Source organism: Zingiber officinale, chromosome 7A (genome assembly GCF_018446385.1).
Source record: "Zingiber officinale cultivar Zhangliang chromosome 7A, Zo_v1.1, whole genome shotgun sequence".
NCBI classification, from domain to species: domain Eukaryota; kingdom Viridiplantae; phylum Streptophyta; class Magnoliopsida; order Zingiberales; family Zingiberaceae; genus Zingiber; species Zingiber officinale.
In genome coordinates, this window is record NC_055998.1 from 139,181,963 (window position 1) to 139,208,985 (window position 27,023).

Consider the following 27,023-nt stretch of genomic DNA (forward strand, 5'->3'; position numbering starts at 1 on the left):
ATTTTAATCTAACTAAAGATTTATTAAAATTTTCCTTTACCAACTTTTTAATATTTTAACTTTGTTAAAATTTTAATAATTTAAACTTTACACTCAAATGTTCACAATTATTTTCTTTAGAATGACTATAACGTTGCTATATTTTTCTTTACGATTTTTTTTTTCAAAACTTTGGCTTCAATTTCAAATTAAATGCCTTACATTTCAAAGTTTTACTTTCAACATATTTTTCAATTTCTTAACTTAAACTTTTAAAATCTTCCAAAGTGTTCAAAATTCTTGTTTTCACAATCTATAACTTTATAAATTTTTGAAAGAGTCTTTCATTCTAATATTTTTATTAAATTTCTACTTTAATTCTATTTATTAGCTTCCCCTATTTTGATGTATGTCAAAGGGGGAGAGATAGTGAATTTAGGGGGAGTTATTTAACTTAGGGGGAGAGTGAAAATGCTTGCTTATTTATTTCTATACTTTTTAACTTAACTTTGAACCTTGGTTGTCAAACATCAAAAAGGAGGAGATTGTTGGTGCAAGTTGCACTAGAATCAAACCTGTGTTTTGATGTTGTCAAAGGTTTAAGTTAAGTTTTGTTGTGATCTAATAAGTTAACTGAGTGTGTAGGTTGTTTTCTCAACCGGGAAAAGACCTAGTTGGAGGCTAGGCAGGAAAAATCTTAGCAGATCGTGGAACCCAAGTGAAAGTCCAAGTGGGTCGAGAGGACCTGACGCTTGGCAGTGTGATCGAGAGGTTTGGAGGACCGAAGGTCGAAAGAAAAGTCCTGGCGAGCCGATCATGGCTAAGTGAAAAGTCCAAACAAGATCTGGAGGATCAAAGTTTGGTAGGTAGGTTGAGGTAAATAACTGAAGGAGAGACAAAGAGATCGAGTTCCTGAAGGGAACAACCTAAGGTCGTTGATCCAACTGAAGAAACCGGTAAGGTTTCCAAGTTGAGATCAAGACAGGTTCTACTGTCTAATAGTACTCATGCATTATATTACTGTGCTAACCTTTGTGTTGTAGGGATACTTTGTCTAACATTGTTTTGTAGGTTATGGCTTGATTGGTCGACCAAATGTAGGGATCGGTCGACTGAACCAGGGTGACTCAGCACAGTTCAATCAGCAACGATCAACAGCGAAGAAACTACACTGATCGATCGATCGAACCAGAGGATCAGTTGACCGAACGATCATTAAAGGCACAGTAAATGCGAATCTGGACAAATTTCGACGAACAAGGAAGGAGCTTGTTCGGTCGATTGAACAGAGGGATCGATCGACCAAACCCTTAATGATCATTAATTATCGAAGATCGAATCAGCATCGAATCTCAGCCAGGAAGGAAGGGACACTACAAGAAAAAAGCCTAACAACAACGGTTTTTCACCGTTGTCGTAGCCTCTTTCGGACTGTTGTTAAAGGCCGTGTTGTTAAAAGGGGTACCCAAAGACAACAGTTTTTAACCGTTGTCTTTGAAGGCAAAGACAACAGTTTTACAACGGTGAAAAACCGTTGTCTTTTCCTTCAAAGACAACAGTTTTTCACCGTTGTCTTTGAGCGTCTACCTTTAATAACAGGGTCTTCAACAACAGTTTTAAACTATCTACGACAACGGTGAAAAACCGTTGTCTTTTTTAGATAAAAAATAAAAAAATTAATACACAATTTTCTAATATTATAAATCATTCAAAATATTAAATTTCAAAATAAAATTTAATATACAATTTTTTAATATTCAAAAATAATATCTATAATATTCTGAAGAAATTTCATAAGCAACCAACAAAATTTCATAAGCAACCAACAAAATGATAACACTATTAAAACAAAGGTAGAACAATATAACACAAGATTTTCTAATCTGTTTTGACTGTTGAACTTTTGCTCCTAATCTGTTTCAAGGACCGCAGCGCTGCTACGGTGCTCTTCATGTATAAGCTCTGCATATATTTAATCTCCTCCAACCGGAACCCTCCCACCTGATTATGCCGGCTTTGGCACTCCATTTTGTCCATCGCATTCTGCTGAAATTGACAGGTTGTTGCTGGGGAAGAGATGGTCGAGCATAGCCACACACTCCTTCACGAGTTTGTATAGGAGATCAGTTGTAAAGAATGGCTGCTGCGACACCTTTTCGATGAAGGGATGCCTGATAAGTGCTCTTGTTCTCTTGTCATACTTCTTCAATATTTTCACTAGACCTGAATTCATCACAACAAGAATAATAAACCATCTAAATGAGTGCACAAATTAAAAAAAAAAAAAAACTAGAAGAAAGGACAGAACAGTTAATCATATAATGAAAAGTTCCATCTTTGGAATGTTTAAGGAACAAGATTACTGCATGAAGAAATAGTGTTTAAGGAATTTTTATCACTTTACATCTTTGGATCTGTTTATGAATTGTTGAATTCAAGTTCCAGTTTATAAACTAGATGTATAAAAAATAATGAAAAGATATATTACATTCTAATCATATAATTTGTAACCTAAATTTATTGGTCATATCATAATATGACTCCTAGCAACCATAGATGCATGAAGATCATATACGCCATGAGACCTAGCCTTGCACTAGGCCGGTGCATCAGAAGATGGCCCCTGGAAACCCTACAAAAATCATGTCTCAGATTGAACGATATTTCCATAATAACAAAAATAGTTTGTTAGTATGAAATGAGAATCTTGCAGGCAGAGTTGCAAGTTATTTCTTGATAACTTAAGTTTTCTGGTGCTAGGTACCATACCATGAGAAGAAAAATGTCTTAAAAATGAATTTATTTGCTTCGTCAAGGAAACTAAAATCTCTTCAAATATGAAGTGCAAACCTTTAGCATCAGACTTTGCTGCAATTGAATGATCAGACCCAGACTCGATGTTTAAAACAAGATGGTCGTCAGATCCCTTTCGCATTGTTCTCAATTGAGCATCAGTTGAAATGGGTAATTTGGTGTTTTTCCTAGTGGTCCCTGCAAAAATGTAGTAACAATTAAAATAATATCTTGAAATAATCCTTGAAAGCTAAAGCTCATTTATGTTACTAACATGTAATTTTCATAAAATACAAGTCATCTGTTATCAAGTTACCAATAGACCTTTTTCCATATTGATTTGCTTGTAATGTCACATTGTCTAAACAAATATAATTCAAGATGACACGGCAGATAAATCTACAAATATCTTATGGTAAAATGTCTTATCATGTTTTCCAAGTTATTTGATTTGTAACAATGTCAATATATGCTTAAATGATTGTAACAATTCCTTAAGATTCTGATGAGAACTTGCAAGCAAGAACACATGAATTGTTAGGAATAATACCTAAATGATTTGGACACACATTATGTGTTTGAACTTTGAAGGAAGTCTGATTCATAGGAAACCAAACTTGGTGTTAGATTGTGGATGCTGATCAAGATGCATGCAGCACATCTTTCAATATATGATAATCTTCCCAGATTATTAAGTACACCAATATTTTGTTTCTACTTCAGCAAAAGATAGATAATAAGAAAATTTAGAAAAGCATGATAAATCATATTAATTAATATTTACATGGACTCAACATAAAAAAGAGAAGTTTAGAAATCTAAATAACCGATTTTGTTTTCAATAAATAGACTACAAATGATTGGTACATTTCATCAAACATTTGGTGAGCTTGAATTGAATTAAGCAAAGTACATGCAATCATAACATAGAAGGATAATTCAATACAATCAATCAAACCATCTACACATAACAAAGATAAACAACAACCGACAAGCAACTCAATCCAACACAAGTAGAAATAACCCAATATCGTTGACGTGAATGAAGCTTTAGTTGCGGATGGACCTTCAGATGTAGTGGTTGTCTAGAAGTGACCTCTTCCCCTCTTCTAACCAGAAGATGGAATATGGAGGGCTGCCAGAGTGGAGCAAGCTGTTTGGAGACGATGAAGGGCTGCCGGAGTGGAGGAAATGAACTCTCCACTTCTAACCGGAAGTGGAGAGGGAATGGGGGCTGTCGGTGGTAGGTATAAAGCTTTCCTCTTCCTAACCCAGAAGAGGAGAGGTGGTGATGTGGTGGAAATGAATCCAGAGCTTGATGAGGAAGAGAAGAGTCGGTGAAAGAGGGGATTACCGGAAGTAGGAGTGGAGCTTCCTCTCTTCTAACCCGAAGAGAGAAAGGGGAAGGCTTCAGTTCCTCCTCTAACCTAAGTAGAAGTTTTCGGATGATGGATGGAAGAGCGGTGGCTGCTGAAAGGAAGTTATGGCCTCTCCTCTTCTAACCTGAACAGGAGAGATGAGAGTAAGTAGCTCCACCGGCGGTGATAGAGAGGAGGTGGTTGGCCGAATGTAGGAAAGGAGGAAGATAGAGAAGAAGACAACAACTTATGTTGGCGTCGAGAAGATGATGTTGGGTCTCTGCTTGATTGGAGAAGACAGAATGAGGGATGGTGGCCGGCCGGCTGACGGTGGAGACGTGGGAGTTGGTCGATGGATGGAGGGGTGAAGGTTGGTTTCGGCGGAGATGAGTTTTGGAGTTTTGGTGGAGAGGCTAGGTTAATTTCGTGAAGGGAGGTTTCGGTGGAAGAAGTTAGGTTATGTAGTGTTAAAAAAAATGGTTGAGGTAGATATTAAAAAACACTAGTTGACAATGCTTTTTTGAAAAGTATTGTCTTTGATAAAAAAAAATATCAATAGACAACACTTATTTGAAAGAGTATTGTCTTTAATAAGAGATATAAATTATAGATAATGTTTTTCACTAAAAATGTTGTAGAAAAAAAAAGATAATGTTTTTTTAAAAAAATGTATCTTTTAAGTGTTGTGAAATCATAATTTTCTTGTAGTGCTTACATAACCTTCTTTAATAAATTCTTAATAAAAATATATCCTAATATTTTCTTAGTAACAGTAATTTTATTAAAATTTCTAGCTCAAATTATTACAGACGGTGGAGTCTTATAGATCAGCTTTTAAGGTTGGATGCATTTTTATTTATTATTTACTTATTTTTGTTTAATATAATTTTTTTTAAAGATAACTTTCTTTTAAACTATAATTTTAAAAGAAATTTGAAGTTGGTCAAAACACATTCCTTTTAATCATGGTCGTAAACAATAATTTTTTTTATTATTTTTTTTAACTAATCGCAGCATGCTGCATGCCGTTGATAATTTAAAAAAGTATTCGCAGTGTGCCTATTTTTGCATGTCGTTATTGTTATTAAATATTTATAGTATTAACATCATACTTTTAATGTGCGCCGTTAATATCTAGACATAATTTTTTTCCTTCTTCAAGTTTATACTATTAACAGCGCGCATCAATATGCACGCCGTTAATAATACTATTAACGACGTGCTTTTAATGTGCGCTGTTAATAGCAAGTTGCGAAAAGTTATTTTTGTTGTAGTGCGGCGTTGAGTAACTCTTGGCTGGTGGTTATGTATGCGGGGAGAAGAAATATCGCGGCGTCGATAGGCGGCGAGGATCAGCGTCGGGTTGGGAAGGAGGGGAAAGGGGAATCGGCAGTGGTGACCTAGCCTCACGCGAACAAAAAATCTCTTTGTTTGTGAGTTTTTTTTTGTGAAGTTAAAAAAAACTATTATTTTTTTGGGATTCAACAACATTCAATAGACAACAGTTTAATAAAACTGTTGTATATTATCATGTAAGCAACGCTAAAAGACAACAGTTTTTTAAAACCGTTGTCTTTGACATACATTAAACAACAGTTTTTTAAAAATCGTTGTCTTTGACATACATTAGACAACAGTTTTTTAAAAACCGTTGTCATTTAAAAAAAATTATGGTGAACAACAACGGTTTTCAATAAAACCGTTGTTAAATGGCAAAAAGACAACAGTTTCTCGAAAAACTGTTGTCTATTAGGTGTGGTTAAATCTAAAATTTCTTATAGTGGGAGCTGGTTCAGTCGACCAAATCCAGGGATCGGTCGATCGAACATCGACGATTCTTATAAAAGAGAGCTCGAGGTCCGAGGCTGGGTAACACAATCTGATCTGTTCGAAGTTCATCTCTACGCAAGCTACTCGTACTACAAGTCTTCTACACATCTTCAAGCAAGCTACTCCATCCGACTGACCGAGCTTCATCTTCTACCCTTGTCGGTATAATTATTTAAAGCTTGCATTGTATTTGATTTAAAAGAAGATAGTAGTCTGTTGCTATCTTCTATTTGCATTTGTATGATCTACTTCTTTCTGAGGATTTCAGAAAAAAGGATTTTAGTGCATTGCCCATCGGTGCCGTCAAGGATTGCGGACCTTAGAGTAGGAGTCGACTTAGGCTTCGAACCAAGTAACCGAACTGCATACTTTATTTTTACACTGCATAACTTTGTTGTTAACGAGTAAAAGAAAAGTTTTAAAAGCATGATATTCACCCCCCCCCCCCCTCTATCGCACTCCTTCGATCCAACATAATACCCTTCCTCCTCACTCCAAGTAGGCTCAAAGTAATCACCAAGTGTTGTACAATGATTCAGAACCTCATCTTCTTGAATACTTGCTTCTTCCTTTAGATCAAATGTGAAATTACTGCTTCTATTTCTATTTGTGTTAGGCACACCACTATACTCCGAAGACGATGTAAAATTTGTTATGGATAATTCTCCTACATGAGCTCCATGTCCAATGCTAGAATTTATATCAAGCGTATTCCATATCTCAGAGAGAATTTCTTCAATTATATGATCGTCCTTGATAAATAAATTATAAACTAATTTAATTAATTTGCAACTACATAATCAAGTGTTATTGTACATACAAATTTATCAAAGACTAAGTATATGATGTACCTATTAGATTTTCATAATTTATCAGTGGTTGTGACACAATCCGATTGATATGGGCCTAGGGTTTTTGTAATTTTGCATAATTCCAACCACTAGGAAGGGTTGAGCAAGGAAAAGCTCTATATGATGTAAAAGCAAAGTTTTAACCAAACATAACGTTGGACCTGATATGATCTCATATCAGGCCCATAATAGGCCTGATATGGAATGATATTAGGCCCATAATGGGTGCCTGATATCATCCAATATCAGACATGCATTGAAGCAGAAAACTCTTGTAAACTAGGACCACCACTGAGAGAATGAGAGACCTAAATAAAAAATGGTTAGCACAATTTAATTCCTTACAACCATAGAACCTAACAACATGTTAAATGGGTGTAATTTATAACCATGATGTTGTTATACTATCCTCATTCATACATGCATGGTTTGATGTTGTTTTTATAGATGAAACATATATTTACATTACATTTCATGCATTACATTTATCTTGGACTTAATTGCAAATTAGTTTATTATCATGGTATTTGATGTTAATATGTGATTGATTATTTTGTAGGCATCAAATGGATCATGGACCCGATCAGATCCGACCAGAATTGGGCTAACATATAGGGCTAAAGAGACGATCAAGGTTTGGAGCGATTTGGATCGTTCATCTAAGATCAGAGCAGATTTAAGTCATCCGTTGAAGATCCAATCCATCCAACCTAATGAGGAGCAGATCTCAGCCGTTGATGAAGATCCAGAGAGTTTGATCCAGATTCAAGATGTTTTTACTGTTGATCAAAACCTGAATCATTCTAGACCGTACGATCAGATTTGAGAAAGATTTAAATCGCGTGAGAAGTTATAGTGTTCGCTGAGCTCAGCGTCTCCTCACAATTTTAGAACTGTTCATCGTCTTCTTCCTTAGCTACATCGGATGCTCCCGTTCCACTTCCAGATCTGAGAATTGAATCTCTTCATCTCCGACGAGCTTTCAACGATCCGACGAACAACAATCGAGGTACAGATCGAGATCAGTGGGCGTTCCTCGATCTGTGATTTTTCTTCCGCGATCCACCACAATCACAGATTAGAGGGCGTTCTCCAAATCTATGATTTTCAGTCATTCATAGAAGCTCGAAGGGCATTCCCAGAAGCTTCTACATCAGTCCCACCTCCAATTTCGTTTGCAGCTATTGAATTGATCCGATCAATCGATTGAAGCACCTCTGTTCTTTGGTGGCTAGCTAATTCAGGTGATTTTGAGCTAGTTAGGGTGTTCTCAGTAGCTTTGGACACCTCCTGAATGAGCTGGGAGTTCAATATTTTGCTGTTGATTGCTCGAAGGGCATTCCCAGAAGTAATTCAGTGACACGGTAGAGAAGAGAGGTTTAGTTCCGAATTTGGATATGGAATGTTATCTATTTTTATTTTTCTTTGATTTTTCTTACCTTTGCTGAGAACTGATGATCTGATAGTTAGGTTTGTAATTTCTTCTTGAATTGAATTCATAATTCCATTTCCTACAAGTTTGTTTAGTTTCGGTTGTTTAGTTAGCAAACCCTTGTTCTATATGATTGATCTTTGAGATATGATTGAATATGTTGAATGAATTACTTGATCTTTTCATTGCCTATCTCTAATTAACTTTGTTGATTGTGGATTAGAATGGAAGACTTGATAATTGAGAATAATGATTACTGTGATTGTGAATGGTAGATAAAGTAATTGATTCATTTGATTTAATGATGCATTAGAAACTGAACTTAATTGATACTAATTTGTTGAGATGAAGTGGATCATGTTTAGATAAGAACAACATTTCTTTGATCCCATTTTAAATTGTTCTAGTGCACTTTGAGAAGTAGATGTATTCAAGTTGAAATGAGAATTGAATGGACATGCTTAATGAACCTTGTTGATGTAAGAATTCAATTTGAATCAATTTTAGAATTCGCACACATTCATTAGTTATCCTTGGAAAAATACGACTTGGGACTCCTTACTACAACACTTCTCTTTAGTTTAGGTGAGTTCCCAATCTTTATTAATTTGAAGCACCTTGTGACATGCAAAATGGCGACTATCAAATTTTGGCGTCGTTGCCGGGGATCACGAAATAACTAGTAGTGTGTGTGAATTTTGGATTGTGCATTGATTGGATTTCTTTGTTAGCATCTTTCTTGATTTGATTGATTATCTTTTGTATTTTCATGTTGGCTTATTCTTGAATTGTTAATTTCTTTACTATTCATATATTCATGTGTTTGAAACTTCATGCTTTTGAGTCTTCTAAAATTGATTGCTAGTGATGTAGTGTAAGAATAGGAGATTTCTTTAGCATGAATCCATATTTTTAGAATTTTGGAGGTGGAATGGAGAGTCGGTATTTTCAGCCTGAGCATTAATTTTACCCAACCATGAATCAACAAAATAGGTTTGAGTCATTTTCTAATGCTTATAATGCTAATTGGGTAGATCATTCACATTTCAGGTATGGAAATACACAAGGACAATTTATTGAGTCATATCCAACCTACCAGAATTCATATGGATTTCAAGAGATTTCAACATCTTCTATGTCACATCCTTTTCAACATAACGATCCTCAATTTGGAATGTCAACATGAAAATTTAATGAGGTTATGCAATAAATGAGAGAACATCAAGAGCAACAATTTACAAGGATACAGAATATTCAGATTCAATTAGATTAAATTGCATTATCCATCAATCAGTTACAAACACAAAACTCCAGTGGGGAGAAGGATAGTAGAGATTTTGTTAGGCCTGACCCTACTTCCATTACTTCACAAGATTTCTCTAGTTTTATTTGTGATGATGATGTAGTTGTTCAGATTTCTGATTCTACTAATATTATTGCTTTAGATGTTGTGAATGATGCAGGAATTGAAAATTTACTTGAAGAGAATTTAGGTGTAGGGGATTGCACATTCGAAGCATTACCCCAAGAATCACCTGAATCAGATGTTGATGAATTAAGTGTAGGGGATTGCATATTGGAAGCAATATCCGAAGAATCACTTGAATCGGAGTTTGAACCGTTACTTGATGAAGAGGAGGTAATAATTACCAGATTCATTCAGATTCACTTGAATCGGAGTTTGAACCCACATGTACCTTTCAACATGACAAGGTGAGTATTTCTTGTGATACATTAGAAAATTTCATAAAGGTACCATCCATTGATTTTATTAGATGTGATTCATTCCTTGATATATTTTCTACCAATGCTAATATCCTCATATTTTCTTCTTATCCCACATGCATGTGGGAGGTGTTGTCCTTTATTGATTGTATAGGAGAAGTTAAGCTTCCAGAGTGGGTACTTAATCTGAACCTCTTCCGACCTCCAGAAAGAGGTTTCAAAGGAAAAATGATGAATAAAAAGAATTTGAGTGAAACCACAATTACTCCACTACGAGCGTGGATTCTTATACTAAATCTTCTTTAACTGTCTGGAATTAAGAGGAGTTTGTTCCTTGATTTTCTTGTTGCTTTATACATTTTGTTAGTTTTATTTTCTTACATTTGCATTTTACTTCCATACTTTGCATTTTGTTCAGTTTACAAAGCATGTCATTTTGAATAAATTCTCCATGAAATTGTTCTAGTAATATTTCTAAGATGGTAAAAGTTTCTTAAATTTTATCATCAATTTTAGGTCATTTGACATGATTGGATGCTCTACTTGCATGATATTGGTTAGGATGTGTTGGATCGAGATCGCGCTAGAGGGGGGGTGAATAGCGCTTATGGCTTTCACTCGTTTCGAATTCGTAAAGCGATAGAGAATTAAGCAGCGAAAATAATGAAAACAAATGCGAACACAAGTTATTTACTTGGTTCGGAGCCTGTGGTGACTCCTACTCCAAGGCCCGCGATCGTTGATCATTTTGGTGGGCAACAACTATAATATCGTTAAAAGAGTTACAATTTAAAGTACAATGATCAACAATTAAATATACCGACGACAAGAAAATTGATGAAATCAGAGTGTCGGGTCGTCGGGAACTTGCTGTAGCTTTGTCGGAACTTCTCATTAGCAGCTGGATGCAGAAAGGTTGCTTGTTAATCGATGATCCTACTGCTGCCTCGAGACTGCCTTTTATTGGGCGTTGAGGGCGCCTCCAATGCCCCATGGAGGTGCCTCCAACATGAAATCTGATCCCGAGTTGACCGCTATGATTAAGCCTTCGCCGCTGCCTCTTATCCGCCTAAGGGCACCTCCAATGCCTCATAGAGGCGCCTCCAAGAAGCAGTTCAAGGTGCCTCCAAGCTCCATGGAGGCGCCTCCAGCTCCTCTGCGTAAACAGCTCATCTTTGCACCCGAGGCGCCTCAAGCTCCATGAGGGTGCCTCGGGTACTGTTCATCCAAGGCTAAACCCTGTCTTTTGACCCTGCAAAACATGTTAGTCCATAAAAACAAACACATCCTACAAAATAAAGTTAGAACAGATATAAGCATGATAAATCAAGTGATCGACAATCATTGGACTATCTTCAGATTTCCGACCGGAAACCGTAGGTCGAACCGACGTCTACTGTTCCCTCTTCCGGGGAACGCGTCCTCACCTACGCCACTCAGGAGAGCATACCTGATGCCAGTCCGGTCCTCCAGACCGACTGGACTTTCTGCCTAGGGTTACCACCCCCTAGGACCTAGGGTTTTTCTCCTCCTAGGGTTACCACCCTCTAGGACCTAAGGTTACCCCCCTTAGGATTTCTCCTCCACCTAGGGTTACCACCCCTAGGATTTTTCTTTTGCCTAACCGCAGTTAGGACTTTCCTGCAAACTTGTTTAGGCTCATTAGATAACAATTAAACTTAACTTTGAATTCCTTTTGCCATTGTCAAAACTAAGGTTTGATCGTCGGATGCTACCCGCACCAACAGGATGGTGGTGGATTTTATTTTGATTAATTGAGTTAGATTGCATGAAAATTTCCTAGATATGACCACCTTAAGCCTATACTTCATTACTTTCTTTTGTGTGGTATGCACTTACAACAATTGAACTCTAAAACTTATTTTGCTTCTTTTCAAAGTCACAATAGCATATATATGCATGGAAATGAAAGATATTTTTCATTCTTGTTCCCTCATTATTTTTAATTTCTTTCCCCATAATTTTCTTGAAACATTCTTATCTAGTATTCTAACTCTTGATCACTTTGCTTTGCCTTCGTTCTTTTGAGAGTTTGGTTGAATTCTTGATGAGTTAGCTTACCAAGATGTGAACAAAGGATTAAGTGTGGGGGAAGGGTTTGCATGTGTTTGGAGATTTTGATGATTTTAGATGATTTCAGGCCCTTGCTATTGATGTTTGATGCATGTAATGTGTAGTAATTAAGGCTGGAATTTGAAGGTTTTGTTCTTTGGTTTTGTTTGGGCTAGTTGTACTGCTAATTACAATAGTGCTATGTTCACAAGAGCTGAGATTATAGAAGAAGTTGTATAACGTATCAACAATTAAAGATGTTATCATGTGGGAATTCTGGGAGCTGATTTTTGAAGCTAAAATATGGCAGCTGGCTTTAATTCAGTAACTCATGTATCTGAGAAACAAAGAAGCAGTTGGTACTAAAATGTTTTCACAAAGAAGATTCTGATTTCTTCAGAAATGTATTCTATTTGATGGTAATGCAGCATTTGAGAACCGCACTAAATTGTCATGATCTACATATGAAGTTCAGAAGACTATGGACATGTAGATGGTATCACTTGGGCCATTGAAAAACTTTTGTTTAATGTCAATCCTAAAGTGAGAATCTCTGCTAATCTTAAACCTTCACAACTTAAGCTGGAGCTACCTTAGCTTTTTAATTCTGAAACCTAAGTCCAAGGATAAAAGATTTATATTTGTTTATCAGCATGTTTTTCTTACAATTCTTTTGGCTCATTGGCACTCATCTGAAATGATAGTTTATCAAAATAATGAACTATTGGAAATCTATATGTCAGAATGTAGCAGTGTGAAACTGAAGTGTTTGTATACAGTTCAATTTGATCAGTATGTTCAGGAAAAGATCTAAGTAACATGTTCAGGGATTGGCTAGATTACTGCAGAATGCAGTTTGATCCTTTATCTATTGAATGCTGGGGGTAGTTTTCTGAAATTGAAGGATTAGAGTTGAACTCTTGTATGGTTTAAAACATGCAATTTCAATGGATGTAATTTCTGAAACCTGTGGCAGCTTAACTTTGCAAGTTAGATGCAGAAATTTATTTGCCTAAGAATCAATAAGTTGATATTCCTAAGGAACATGAGCATGAAACAGATTGGATCACACAAGATCATCTTCATAAAAGGGCAAAAGTATGGAGCCAGAATCTGGTATTCAGAAATTAGAACTGGAACTAATTTCTCAAACTGCCTTCCGGGATTTTAGTGCTGAAATTGTAGTTACTAGGAGCTTTGTGGATAGTATCAAAGATATTGTTGCTCGCTAGTGTACAAGAAAAAAAACAAGAAAAGTTTAGATCAAAGAATTATGGGATGTTAACAAACGGAAGAAGTACTGGAATTTTTCAGAATGTGCAGAATTGAAATCTTAAATTGGTGTACCAGTTGTGTACAGCGTGGAATTCAATGGTTGTGATTTCTGAAAATGCCTAATTGGATTGGTATGGAATTGTCAAGTTTCCATATCTTATTGAATCAGATTTGTATCACAATCAATTCAACAATCAAATTGGTGTCAAGAAATTTTTAAAAAGGATAGATGTTATAATTAACCCTGTTGTTAGTTGTATCAAAGAATCTGTAGCCATTTTGAAATGGACATGTGAGTAGCATTTCTGAAACTTAATCCAGAAAGTTCATACATGTTTCTGATTTCTACAATTGACAACTAAGATGCAACAAAATTTGCAAATGATGTGAAGTTGTTTGTGCCAAGATTTATTTGCAAATCTCAGGACAGTAAAAGATCAAGTGAAGCTACCTTGGAATCACAATTTCGAAATTTGAGACTAGGTTTTGGATTTCTGGAAGTTTCAACTGGTAGCTACAGTAGTTGAAGATTGCAGAAGATTAACTTTACAAACACTGAGAAATAGAGCTGGATCTGCTGAAGGAGAACCTGAATTAATGAAATTCATATGGTACCAGAATCATATGCAACAGTTACATAGCCTCTGCAACCCTTTACTTACTACAGAGAAAGAAACAAGAACTAATTACACTCAAGGTCCAGAACTAAACAAATCAAGCTATGAAAGAATGTACCAACTTAAGTCTCTAGTGTGCCAAGTTTTGTTGTACGTTTCTGGAATTGATGAAGTGTAGGAATGCAATGGTGCAAACTTTTCAATCTATTTGCTGATCAGAAGCAAGGTGAATTAAATTCCTTACTAGTGCTATGTTAAATGATGTTTCTTTGAATTCCTGATTCTGAAACTGAGCTACAGATTTAAGAATCCAACCATGCATTCTGAAATTGATCTGTGAAGATTGTTGGTCTTTGATTGTCATTTGATTCTCTACCTTTTTCAAGTCTCTTGAGTGCAAAACTTTGAGGTTGCAAGAAATCAAAGTTTTGATACTAACCTGGAGAACATCCTGCTAAAATCATATTTCTGAGGCTGAAAACTAAGTCCATAGTTTCTGAAATTTTCAGAAACTGAACATCAATTCTTATTGCAATTCTCAAGTGAAGTGGAAAGGAGTGTAAACAACCTATTGGATTGCTAGAATTCATGGTCATTAGTGAAGATCAGTGAAGCTGAATCTAATTTCCTGGATTTTGAAGTAACAAGTGTGGTTGATTCATATGGTGCTAAATTGAGATTATGTTTATAAGCTAGTTTAGGGATTCTATGATGAAGGTGTGACACTGAAATGGCAGGAAATGCAGAATTTGTATGACACAGCTAATCCTTGATTCAGGATTCTGAAATTTTGAGATGGTAATTATATTTAGTGTCAAATCAAGTTCTTCAGATCTGTATTGTTTTCTAAACCGGATATGATGTTGATACCTGAATTTGTTGAGAAAAGAATTGCTAAATTGCAACATCTTTGAGGAATCTTCTGAAAGAAACTGAAATGGTTGTATCAGCTTGATATGTTGTGTGTCTAACTTAAGTTGCAAATTTCTAATCAGTAAGAATCTTGGGAGAACACTTGAATTCTCAGTGTTGTTTAGTGTTTACTTATCCTCAAGCTTTCCAAACCCAGTATTCTAGATAGATGATAAACATAATTGAATGTTGCAATTGCATGAATTTGATAGCTTGAAGTGGTATGAATCTGAACTACATCTTGATTGACATTCGATGAAGGTACTGCGTATGGAAGATTTAAAACAAGAGCAGAAAAGGGAAAAGTTACTGGATTAGACAATAATGTAAAAACTGCAAGGAATGGTCTGAAATTGATGTAGCAATTGTATGCCAAATTTTATTACAGTTTATCAAGACTTAATCTAGAAATTCAATGAATTCATAGTTTCTGGAATTGAAATATGAAGTTGAAATCTGGGAATCCAGAATTCAGAAGTTGCTGATGATGTTTGTCCCTCATCCCAGCTGAATTCTATCTTGAAATATCATTGCACTCGAGTGCTAGATGCACAATTTATTGCTAAACTTGAATCCTTAAAGTTTTGAATTTATGTGCTACAATTCCATAAGTGGTTCCTAAAACTCAGTCCAAGAAATTGAAATCTGTTGTAGCTGAAAACTTGAATTTCTGATTTCTTAAATTCAGAATCCATGTGCCAACACTTTTTGAAATGTCTTAGCAAAGAATGTAGAATTTATAATGCAGTTTTGAATTTTGTGAGCAAAGTTGCTATTGGTGATTAATGGAATTTGAATTGGTTTTCCACCAATGCAATAGAGATGAACATCTTTATTGAATCTGCCAAAGACAGAAAAAGAAGAAAACCTATAGAATGAAATGGAGAACAGTGGCTTAAAGTGTGTTAAGTCATTGTAAAGCATGTTGTGTTTCATTGTCCGAGACGGACAATATTTTAAGTGTGGGGGAGGGAACTCTTCTCCATAAGGTGATTTGAGATTGTTTTAGTTTCAAAGTGCTGGAATTGAAGTGTAAAAATAGTAAGAAAAAAAAGAGTGGCAATCAAAAGAGTATCAAGTGTGGAGACATTGTATCAAGATTTTTGGATAACCATCAAATTGAAGGAGAGTTTAGCTTGATCTTTTGTGTTAGTAATGACAAATGGTATTCATCTCTTTTCACATCAAATTGGTCTTCTCATTTTCTTCATTGAATTATTTTCTTTTGCCTATTTCATTCACTTTAATTGTTCTTCTTGATTTCATTTCAATTCTTGATGATAAAATCCTTTTGATTCATGTATGCTATGTTTTATAGTGGTGGAGAAGTAGAAAATAAGCAAGCTTATGGTAGTGAAATGTTCTGAGTTGCATTGAGTGAGCTTCACTTATACATGTTTGAGTGTGAGAGTTAGAATAGGTGAATACCTAGTGAGATTGTAACTTGCTTAATTTTTCAATTGGATTGAAACTATCATACATATTGATTATTGTTTGGATTGTATTCATGATTATTTGTGATCTTTAGATGACCTTAGTTAGTTACTTTTTACCATCTTCTAGGTATTGCTAGGGAATTATTGTGGAGATGATTTTTAGGTTTTTTCTTGACTTAAACGGGACGTCCAAGACTAAGTGTAGGGGATTTGATAACCATGATGTTGTTATACTATCCTGATTCATACATGCATGGTTTAATGTTGTTTTCATAGATGAAACATATATTTACATTACATTTCATGCATTACATTTATCTTGGACTTAATTGCAAATTAGTTTATTATCATGATATTTGATGCTAATATGTGATTAATTATTTTGTAGGCATCAAATGGATCATGGACCCGATCAGATCCGACCAGAATTGAGCTCAAATCTAGAGCTAAACGAGACGATCAAGGCTTGGAGCGATTTGGACCGTTTATCCAAGATCAGAGCAGATTTAAGTCATCCGTTGAAGATCCAACCCATCCAACCTAATGAGGAGCATATCTCAGCCGTTGATGAAGATCCAAAGAGTTTGATCCAGATCCAAGATGTTTTTACCGTTGATCAAAACTTGAATCATTCTGGACCGTACGGTCAGATTTGAGAAAGATTTAAATTGCGTGAGAAGCTACAGTGTTCGCTGAGCTCGGCGTCTCCTCACGATTTTAGAATTGTTCATCATCTTCTTCCTTAGCTACGTCCGACGGTCCCGTTCCACTTCCAGTTCTGAGAATCGAATCTCTTCATCTCCGACGAGCTTTCAACGATCCGACGACCAACAATCGAGGTACAGATCGAGATCAGTGGGCGTTCCCTAATCTGTGATTTTTCTTCCGCAATCCACCACAATCACAGATTAGAGGGTGTTCCCCAGATCTGTGGTTTCCAGTCATTCATAGAAGCTCGAAGGGCGCTCCCAGAAGCTTCTACATCAGTCCCACCTCCACCTTTGTTTGCAGCTATTGAATTGATCCGATCAATCGATTGAAGCACCTCTGTTCTTTGATGGCTGGCGAATTCAGGTGATTCCGAGCTAGTTAGGGCATTCTCAGTAGCTTTGGACACCTCCTGAATGAGCTGGGAGTTCAATATTTCGCTGTTGATTGCTCGAAGGGCGTTCCCAGAAGCAATTCAGTGACACGACAGAAAAGAGAGGTTTAGTTTCGAATTTGGATGTGGAATGCTATCTGTGTTTATTTTTCTTTGATTTTTCTTACCTTTGCTGAGAACTGATGATCTGATAGTTAGGTTTGTAATTTCTTCTTGAATTGAATTCATAATTCCATTTCCTACAAGTTTGTTTAGTTTCGATTGTTTAGTTAGCAAACCCTTGTTCTATATAATTGATCTTTGAGATATGATTGAATATATTGAATGAATTACTTGATCTTTTCATTGCCTATCTCTAATTAACTTTGTTGATTGTGGATTAGAATGGAAGACTTGATAATTGAGAATAATGATTACTGTGATTGTGAATGGTAGATAAAGTAATTGATTCATTTGATTTAATGATGCATTAGAAACCGAACTTAATTGATACTAATTTGTTGAGATGAAGTGGATTATGTTTAGATGAGAACAACATTTCTTTGATCCCATTTTAAATTGTTCTAGTGCACTTTGAGAAGTAGATGTATTCAAGTTGAAATGAGAATTGAATGGAAATGCTTAATGAACCTTGTTGATGTAAGAATTCAATTTGAATCAATTTTAGAATTCGCACACATTCATTAGTTATCCTTGGAAAAATACGATTTGGGACTCCTTACTACAACACTTCTCTTTAGTTTAGTTGAGTTCCCAATCTTTATTAATTTGAAGTGCCTTGTGACATGCAAAATGGCGACTATTAGTAATCAAACAATTTTGGGTCGATAAGTAGCTTTTCGTATAAACATATTGATGAACCAAGGGTAATTGGATTTATCCAAACTCCCAATCACTATGAAGGGTTAAGCGAGAGAGGAGGTAGATATGGTATCAAACAAAACTTTTGATCAAGGCAGAAAGTGGGCCTAATATGATCACATATCAGGCCCAACGTCCTGATACCTACCATATTAACCTAACATGCATGAGCAAGGTCTAGCTGAAACCTAGCATCATAGTGGAGCACTTTGCAAATCGATTAAGTATTGGAGTAGATCATATTGCAGGTGTTGTTGAATATTTATTTCCCAAACATCGAATGAAACCATAAACACGATTTTTGTCATCACCCTTTGCAACCAAACTGTAACTTTTTTTTAGATCACTACCCTATTTTACAGTAATAAATCTATACATGCATCACTAAATCTTTAACTGTATTCTTATACTAATTTCACTTTTTCTAGAAGTTTGTCCTTCAACGCTGACGTTCTTAACTACTGTTATCCTTTGGACTCCTCTTGAAACTCTTATGGATCACTAAACCCTAACTGGTCTTTTGCAATCCCGCCAACCAGCACAAGAAGGAATGGCAAATGAAGGAGGTTCATATTTCTTTCGAGTTTATAAAACCAAGCAGAGGGATGGAGGGAGAGAGACGTTGAGAGGGCGTGCATCCGTTCCACAAATTAATTTTCAATTTAATTTGTGGCTTGGAAAATGATGATTGAAAATAGGAGGTTGGCAGGTTGCCAGAGGGGTAAACTGGGAATTGATTTTTTTTTTCTGTGCCTTTTGGTATAAACTAAATTACCCTATGCCTTTTGATAAATACAATATACAAGCTACGCCTTTTGGTAAATTGCCGAACAATTTTCTTCTCACCTTACTCATTGTTAATTTCTAATTAAATCTGAATGGGTATTAAAATTTTTTTATATAATTATTAAAGGTTATATTACTTAATAACATAAAATGCATTATGTCTTAGCTATTAACTAAATTTTAGTCGACTTAATTCATTAAAAGAACGGATTAAGAGTTAAAATTAGTTCAAGGTTCTAAAATTCGCTAGGTACTAGTCGGGCGATAGACCAGTGCCTAGGCCTAGGCCGCCTAGGCGGGGACTAGGCGCCGCTAGGCGGATTCCTCGATATCCCTTATTTTATGTGGACTGTGGACAATGTCATATGCAAATCTAAATGTTGTCTTAAACAATTTCATAGCAATGGAGATCTAACTATGTATGCTGAAATAAATGCATACTTTCCAATACCAAAAAATGAAAAACTATAAAAGAAAACTAACAATTTTGTGCAAAGGAAATATACTAGACTCAGTAAATATGAGTAAAAGAAACAGTTGAACAGTAGAACATGCAGTAAGTTATTATAATCATGTAGTAAATAGTAGAACATATATTTAACTCGAATTTTAAAACCTTGCTATAAGCTAAAACAACTTTAGTAGTGGAAAACATTAGAAAATAGTAGCAATAGTTCAATTCAAGATTACATCATTGTGAACCAGTAACCACTAAGCAAAATATAATTGTTGAATAACATAAATTATGTCTTAACAAAATGAGTTCAAAATTACACAACTAATAATATCTCATAGACTCATATTTATTCTACTTCTTCTTCTCCATAATTTTCAATAATTTGTTCTTCATTGGACACAAATTCAATATCATTATTGTGATCCTCCTCTTCTTCTTCAGATACAAAATCATCTTTATGAAGTTCTCTCACTCTAGAGCTTCTTCGGAGTTGTAGATTTTCATCTGCTCCACTTGCTTCATAAACCATTTTTCAAGTGAGCCCGGAACCTAGTTTAACTTCATCATCTTCCCCACCATCCACAATCCAACCTTGTGCATTTGAAGCATCTTTTGCAAGAAGGACATCGACATTCCTTTCTTTTTCTCTTTTTTGTTTGTTCAACAATCTAGCATTAAATTGGACAAATACTAGATTATTCAACCTGTTGGCATCCAACTTATTTCTTTTCTTTGTATAAATCTAAAAAAAATAGAAAAAGTAAATATTATAGTTCGTATCTGAATATAGAGTATAGACGTTAGCTAATTTAATTAAAAACTGAAAGTTTAAAACTTACTCCTTCAAATGTACTTCAATTTCTTTCACATCCAGATGAACTTGTAGTTAATTAAGGTATCCTCAATGTCAGCCTTAGCAAGTTAGGTGTGTGAGCACCGTATGTACTCCACCATACACATGGATCAAATGTATCATCATTTTTCTCACATGCTTTTGCTGCCAATACTTTTCCAAATAGCCCAGTCTTATCTCTATGTTTGAAAATTCCTTGTTAATAATTGTATCTTGTAGATCTAATTCATTGGCATGCAAAGTTTCCATGCATTCAAAAATTTCCGTTGCGACCTCCTCATAAAGAGCAATAGAACTATCTTTATAGTAAAAATAAGAATTCAATAAAAAAGTAATGGTATACAATGATGTATCAAATCTATCCTTCATTTTTAACTGGATTTGTTGGCATGTAATTGAATAACTATCCTAGGGTATCACCTATAATTATCTAAAATTTCTAATTTTTTTAATGCACTCTCAAGGAATGCAAAATTACATCTACTTTTTTTATATATAAAATTTGAGTTGTGATACTCATCTAGAATTTTCATCTAGAAAATTCATCTAGATAGATACATAAATGATGGGGCCCACCATTTCACTTTTTGTGGGCCCATCATTTATGTGTCTATCTAGATGAATTTTCTAGATGAAAATTCTAGATGAATATCATTTCTCATAAAATTTATTGACTAAAATATTACTTTATTATACTGTTCTAATCTCTAACTTTATAAGGTAATTACCTTATTGCTAATTTTTACTTTATTGTAAAAATTTTAAGTTTTAAATTTTTTCCCCTTAAATTTAATTTTTTATCAAAAATTTCACGGTAATAATTTTTCTATATTTTCATAATTTTCTACATCTTTCACCTCTAAATATTTTGTATTTCATTATGTAAATTAACATTGCTCTTTAATTTTTTTTTTATTTTTTATTTTAATTCCAAGAAGGGGCAGAATCAGGGGAAAAAAATTTGAGGGGTAAAAGGTTGAATTGTACTGATAATTTTTTTGTGTGACTAAATAAATATATATAATTTTTTTTTAGGTTGGATGGTTATTGATTAGGGTTGGATTTGAAATGGGAAAGAGGAAAAAGGGAGGAAGAGGGAGAAGAATGGGATGAGAGAATTTAGGAGGAAAATCACGTGAAGACTCAGCTTTAGTGCCCTTCAGTGGAACAACATCATTCTACTAAAGGGTATTAAATATATAAAAAAAAAACATGAATCTTTTATGGGCTGTCGAAGAAGAAGACCGGGGCTGCAAAAGCAGCCCCCACCGCCACCGACGGACTCATGGGGGGGCTAAAGCCCCCCTTAGCCCACCATATAGTTCCGCCAATGGCTCCAAGACTATTAGTGCAAAAGCAATCTATAGGAGGTTATGAGAAATCCCTACAAATTTATGAAATGAAGTGTAAATAATATATAATCTTAATTACCCACATCTACTATAAAAGATTCAACACCTACACCAATAATCTTCAATCTCATCCTATTTTTTTTAGGGATTCGACATTCAAGACATTGTGTAGGGGCTTATAGTAATTCTAGTGAAATGAAAATAACATAAGTGATTTTTTTATACAATAGATTACACTGAAGGCACATTCATAACATTGTTTCATTTGTAAAATATCACACGAATACAGTACGTAAAAGTGTCATGCTTACAGTGAAAACTCACAATTCTAATATAAAAAGTATTGACTATTACATTGATCATTGATTTTTTTAAAGTAAAATCTAATCATTCACTATTCAATTCAATCTTATCTTGATTATCACATAAACTTTATCATAAATTTCATCAACTTTTTTGAAGTAAGAGTACCTCCATTTTTTTTTGAATAGCAAGAGGACATACACACTCCACAAACCAACGAAATATCCAAGTGCACTACTGAGATAGATTGATAGCATTATAGACAAAAGTACATGCTCTTTACTTGTCGTATTGATAGTGTTTCTAGGAAAACAACTCTTGTTTACTGAGTCTCCACAAAGATAAGGATTGCCAATATAACTAGTTGCATCTAATGTTTGAAGTTGATTCCCAGAAGGAAGATTTCCTGATAAGTTGTTATATGACAAATTCAAATGATTTAAAGCATTTAGTTCTGACAAGCTTTGAGGAATAACCCCTGATAAATTATTGAAGGATAAATCTAAAGTTTCCAATGAACTCATTCTGCCGATACTATCTGGGATATTGCCTCTGAAATAGTTTCTTGATAAATTCAAAGTGTGGAGTCCAGCAAGATATCCTAATTCTTTAGGAATCTCATTTGTCAAACCATTGTTTGAAAGGTCTACACTCTTCACAAGATAAAGAATAGATGAAAAGGTAAGTTGGCCTCCTTTTGTAACTAAAGTTATGCTCTCCCAATAATTCTCATTTGCAAAACTTGACGACTCACGAAACATTGGAAGTGGTTTTGCTGATACCGAAATCATTGTTCTCAAATTTCCAAAGGAATGGTATTGACCCTGACAATTTATTGTTTGCAAGGTCGACAATTTGTAGATCTCTTAAATATCCAAGTTGTGGATCAATATTGCCATTAAACATATTTGAACGCAATTGAAGAATGCGCAACTGTTGCCAACTTTGTCCAATCCACAAAGGTATATTTCCAGATAAGTTGTTATTACCAAAATCAACAACTAATAGTCGAGTGCAATTTTGTAGCGATGATGGAAGATGCCCTTGTATATTATTGTTATTCAAGTGCAAGTATTCAAGTCCCATCAAATTTCCAAGAGAGCTTGGAATTTCTCCAAAGAGCATATTGTTTCCCAAATTAATATAATGAAGATATTGGGCCTCCTGCCAACATTGAGGAATTTCTCCAAATATTTTGTTGTTTGATAAGTTGAGTCGCTCAAGCATATGAGAATTGCATATATTGGATGGTATGCTTCCATCAATCAGATTATGTGAGAGAAACAAATTAGATATTCGAGGTGTGAATAAGGTTTGTGGTAGTTGTCCTGAAAAGACATTATTAGATAGGTCTAGTAAATACAGATCGGCTGACAAATGAGGAATTGGACCTTCAAATAGATTTGAACCAAGACTAAGAGCAAATAGTTCAGTCAAACTTTCCAAGGATGTTGGCAATGTACCACTAATTTTGTTGTAGGAGAGATCTAGGAAACTAATTTGAGAAATGTTTCTATTAATTTGATTACGTGAGAGAGGTAAATGTTGTAATTGTGGTGTGAATAAGGTTGGTGGTAGTTGTCCTGAAAAGGAATTAAAAGATAGATCTAGGAATTCTAGGTTGGGTGAAAAATGAGGAATTGGGCCTTCAAGTAAATTTGAACCTAGATTTAAATGATATAGTCTAGTCAAACTCTCCAAGGATTTTGGCAAAGTACCACTAATTTTGTTATAGGAGAGATCTAAAAAATCAAGCATGGAAGAAGAGCTCCAAAGCCATTCAGGCAAGTTGTCTTCAATACTTGTATTATAGAACTGAATACTCATGATGGATTGTTGTGAACGAAGCCATGCAGGAAATCTAGGACCTAACTTACAAGAACCAAGGCTAATTGCATCCAATTGGAAAAGAGGGATCCAATTGTGGTCTATTTCTATGGTAAGGAAGGGGTTATCATACAACAACAAGGTCTTTAGTCTGGTTAGGTTAGAAAGGTGGAGTTCAGAAATATCACCATCGAGGGAAGTAGAAGAGAGGTCAAGATCATTTAGGTTGACCAATTTTCCAATCTCAATTGGCATTGAACCAGAAAGTGAATTATATCGAAAAGAAATAGTATTTAGAAGAGTCAAATTTCCTATCTCACTGGGTATCGGACCAGTAAGCGAACAATTAGCAAGGTACAGTGTGGATAAGCTCGATAGATTCATAATCCCGGCTAGTAAAGAATTTCCAAGTAAATTATGGCCCAAATCGAGATATGCTAGATGCTCCAATTTCCATATCGTATCAGGTAAGGGACTTGAGAGAAAATTTGAGGAAAGCTCAAGATGTGTGAGGCTAATTAAGTTGCCAATTTCAGCTGGCAGTGTCCCTCCAATTCCAGACTTATCAAGCTGAAGAGACGAGAGGCTTGTGATATTCCACAACCAGTTAGGAAAAGAAAAGTTGAAGTTGTTTTCACCAAGGTTAAGGGTCGTGAGGGAAGTGAGGTTGAGATGAAAATTAACAGAAAGAGGGATATTTGTATTACAATCAGATAGTTTTAATTGTTGTAGGGAAGGTAACATGGAGACTATCGGTAGCAAATTATGGGAGGTGGCGCTGAGATCCAAACCGGACATGTCAAGATAAATCAAAGAAGAAAGACCGGACAACCAATCTAGGCTGCACTGAACTTTAGAAAAATCACGATATGAACTGAGATCAAGATAACGAAGATTAGTTAAGTTTCCAACATGAGGGGGAATGGTTCCAGCGAAGTTGGAGTAAGAAAGATCAAGATACCTGAGTTTGTGAAGAGAACCAATGAGTGGTGGAATTTGACTGCTCTCAAAGTCATTGGAGCTTAGATTTAAGTTTTGCAAATGAGTTAAAGACAATATTGATGGATGTAGCAGCTCACCCAACAAAGCCGTCTCCGTCCAATTCAATTGGTCAACAATTGGATTTTGAAGGTTGAGCTCGGCCACTCGTACGCTGCCTGTTGTGTTGTGGCAGACTACGCCAGTCCATGCGCAGCAGTCTACTTGGGCACGCCATGAAGACAAGCGGCCGGAAGGATCTTCGACGGCAGCTTTGAAAAGCAAGAGAGCATCCCTCTCCCTTTGCAAGCATCCCTTGCTACTCACTCTCGCTTCTACTACTCCAGCTACCTCCATAAGAAGGAAGGCAAGGCTGATGAGCCAGCAGAGTCTGACAAGACGAAGATAGTAGCAGCGGTGGGGGTGGTGCAGTGGCCATGGCTCACGCGAATGGGTTGTGCTTCTCCTGGTCTCTGCCATACTCTTCGGTGGTGGTTTCTTATTTTTCAGCAGCAATGGCAATGACAATATTTATTGCAAGAAACCAGTTGCTCCTGAGATTGAGACTAATTGAAGATGACTTGTGCGAGAGTTTGAATTTGATATAATATTAATAGACGTAGATAAGATCACAAATGGTTTACTTGCATAGTCTGTCAAATCCTTCCCAATAAAATTGATAGAATATCTACACTCAATTTACGATGACATATAGTATGTAGTTTTGTCTCACTTTAACTTGATATATCTATTGTCAAATACATCTAAATCAAGTAGTTGGTTTTAGTATTGGATATAATTATCTCTATTAAGTAAGTTTATTTGTAAGTTGTACGTGTGAATACGATCCGAACCTTTTAAAATGATTTAACTTATATTTAGTGAATTTCAAATAATTGGATGTTGATTGAATCTGTAGAACCCTTTACTCCGATCCATTATCATTTATGGGCTGATAACAAATTAGTTGTCTATATAAGGGGAGGTCCCCAAGGGTTTAGGAAATAATCTTGACCTAGTTTCTTATTCCCCATTGATAAGAAGCTTTTCGGCGCCATCCCTTAAGCCCCTTGGAAGATCCTCCCTGTTTGCTTTTTCTTCCTCAGGATTTTCTAAACGACGCTAAAGGACAAAGACATGGCTCTTCAATCATGTTCCTTGTTATTATATTTATGTATTTATTTTTTCTTATGTCATGTTCTCGATGAAACGAAGATCCATGCTCATATATTTTTGTTTTTCCTATTCGAATTCTTATTTCGACTGTCTAGAATTCATGCGGCTTAGGTTTGATAAAAACTATCAATTAATATCAGAGTCAAGTATTGTTTCATCGTATTCATTGTCAATAAAGTTTAAGTTTTTATTGATTTGTTATTTAAATTCTAGATCAAGTTTTTCTAATATAATATAATTTTTTTGATTGTTGAAAATCATATAAGAGAAAATTAGGTTAGGCTTGATTTTTTGATTTTTTTTCATATTTATGTGAAAACACGAAGAACATTGAAAATTATCACTGTTTAACTTAATTTTATGTAAAATTGTGAAGATTCAGTTGATTATTTTAATCAAGACTAATCGTGCAGAAACAATATGCTACTGTTTCACGAAATTAAAAAAAAATTCTGAAACAATTCGAACTGCTTCATGAAAAAGAAGGATTTTTTATAATCGATTAAAATTTCTCTGAAAAAGTGCTGTTTCAGTAAAAGAAAAAATAAATAAATAAATAAATAATTTCATTGAAACAATAAAGAGAAAAAAACCAAATTGTTTCGTTAAAACTGAAACAGGGAGAAGGGAAAAAAAAGTATTTGGTTGAAACAGTAAAAAATTATATGATCGTATAATCACATATAATAGATTTTTAAATTGATTAAACAAAATCAAAAATTATCAAGACTAATTAAATAATGATTAAAATTCCTAGTTTTTTTTTGAATCTATCTATATAACATGCTACTAAATTGAACTAATATATCAACTCAAAGGAAAACACCTTAGATAGATTTAGTATATTTTATATCGGTAGATCTATATTTATGCTAAGAGTAATCAGCCCAAAGGAATGTTACTTTTATATCAGATATATGCTCGTAGCCTGTAACTATATAACAGAATTTATTTTGTTCAGATCATGGACAAAATATGTCGGTCCAAAGGAAAACATATTGCGTGGTAGATTAAAGTTGTTGTAAGCTATAAACTATTTTATAACTC

General features: G+C 35.0%; 1 protein-coding gene across 2 annotated transcripts; it reads right to left on the reverse strand.

Moving 5' to 3' along the window:
• Positions 1–1,764: 1,764 nt before the first annotated feature.
• LOC122002849 (receptor-like protein 47) lies at positions 1,765–25,350 on the reverse strand. Of its 2 annotated transcripts, XR_006117733.1 has the most exons (4): positions 4,127–4,589; positions 3,839–4,038; positions 2,830–2,970; positions 1,765–2,202 (listed from the first exon to the last, which is right to left on the reverse strand). XR_006117733.1 is itself a non-coding variant. In XM_042558200.1 (3 exons), the coding sequence occupies exons 1-3, from the start codon at positions 25,278–25,280 to the stop codon at positions 1,985–1,987; spliced, it is 738 nt and encodes a 245-aa protein (XP_042414134.1). In that variant the 5' UTR covers positions 25,281–25,350; the 3' UTR covers positions 1,765–1,984. The 2 variants fall into 2 exon arrangements, 1 of the variants encoding a protein (XP_042414134.1); XM_042558200.1 differs by lacking the exons at positions 3,839–4,038; positions 4,127–4,589 and adding an exon at positions 24,902–25,350.
• Between the last annotated feature and the right edge of the window lie 1,673 nt (positions 25,351–27,023).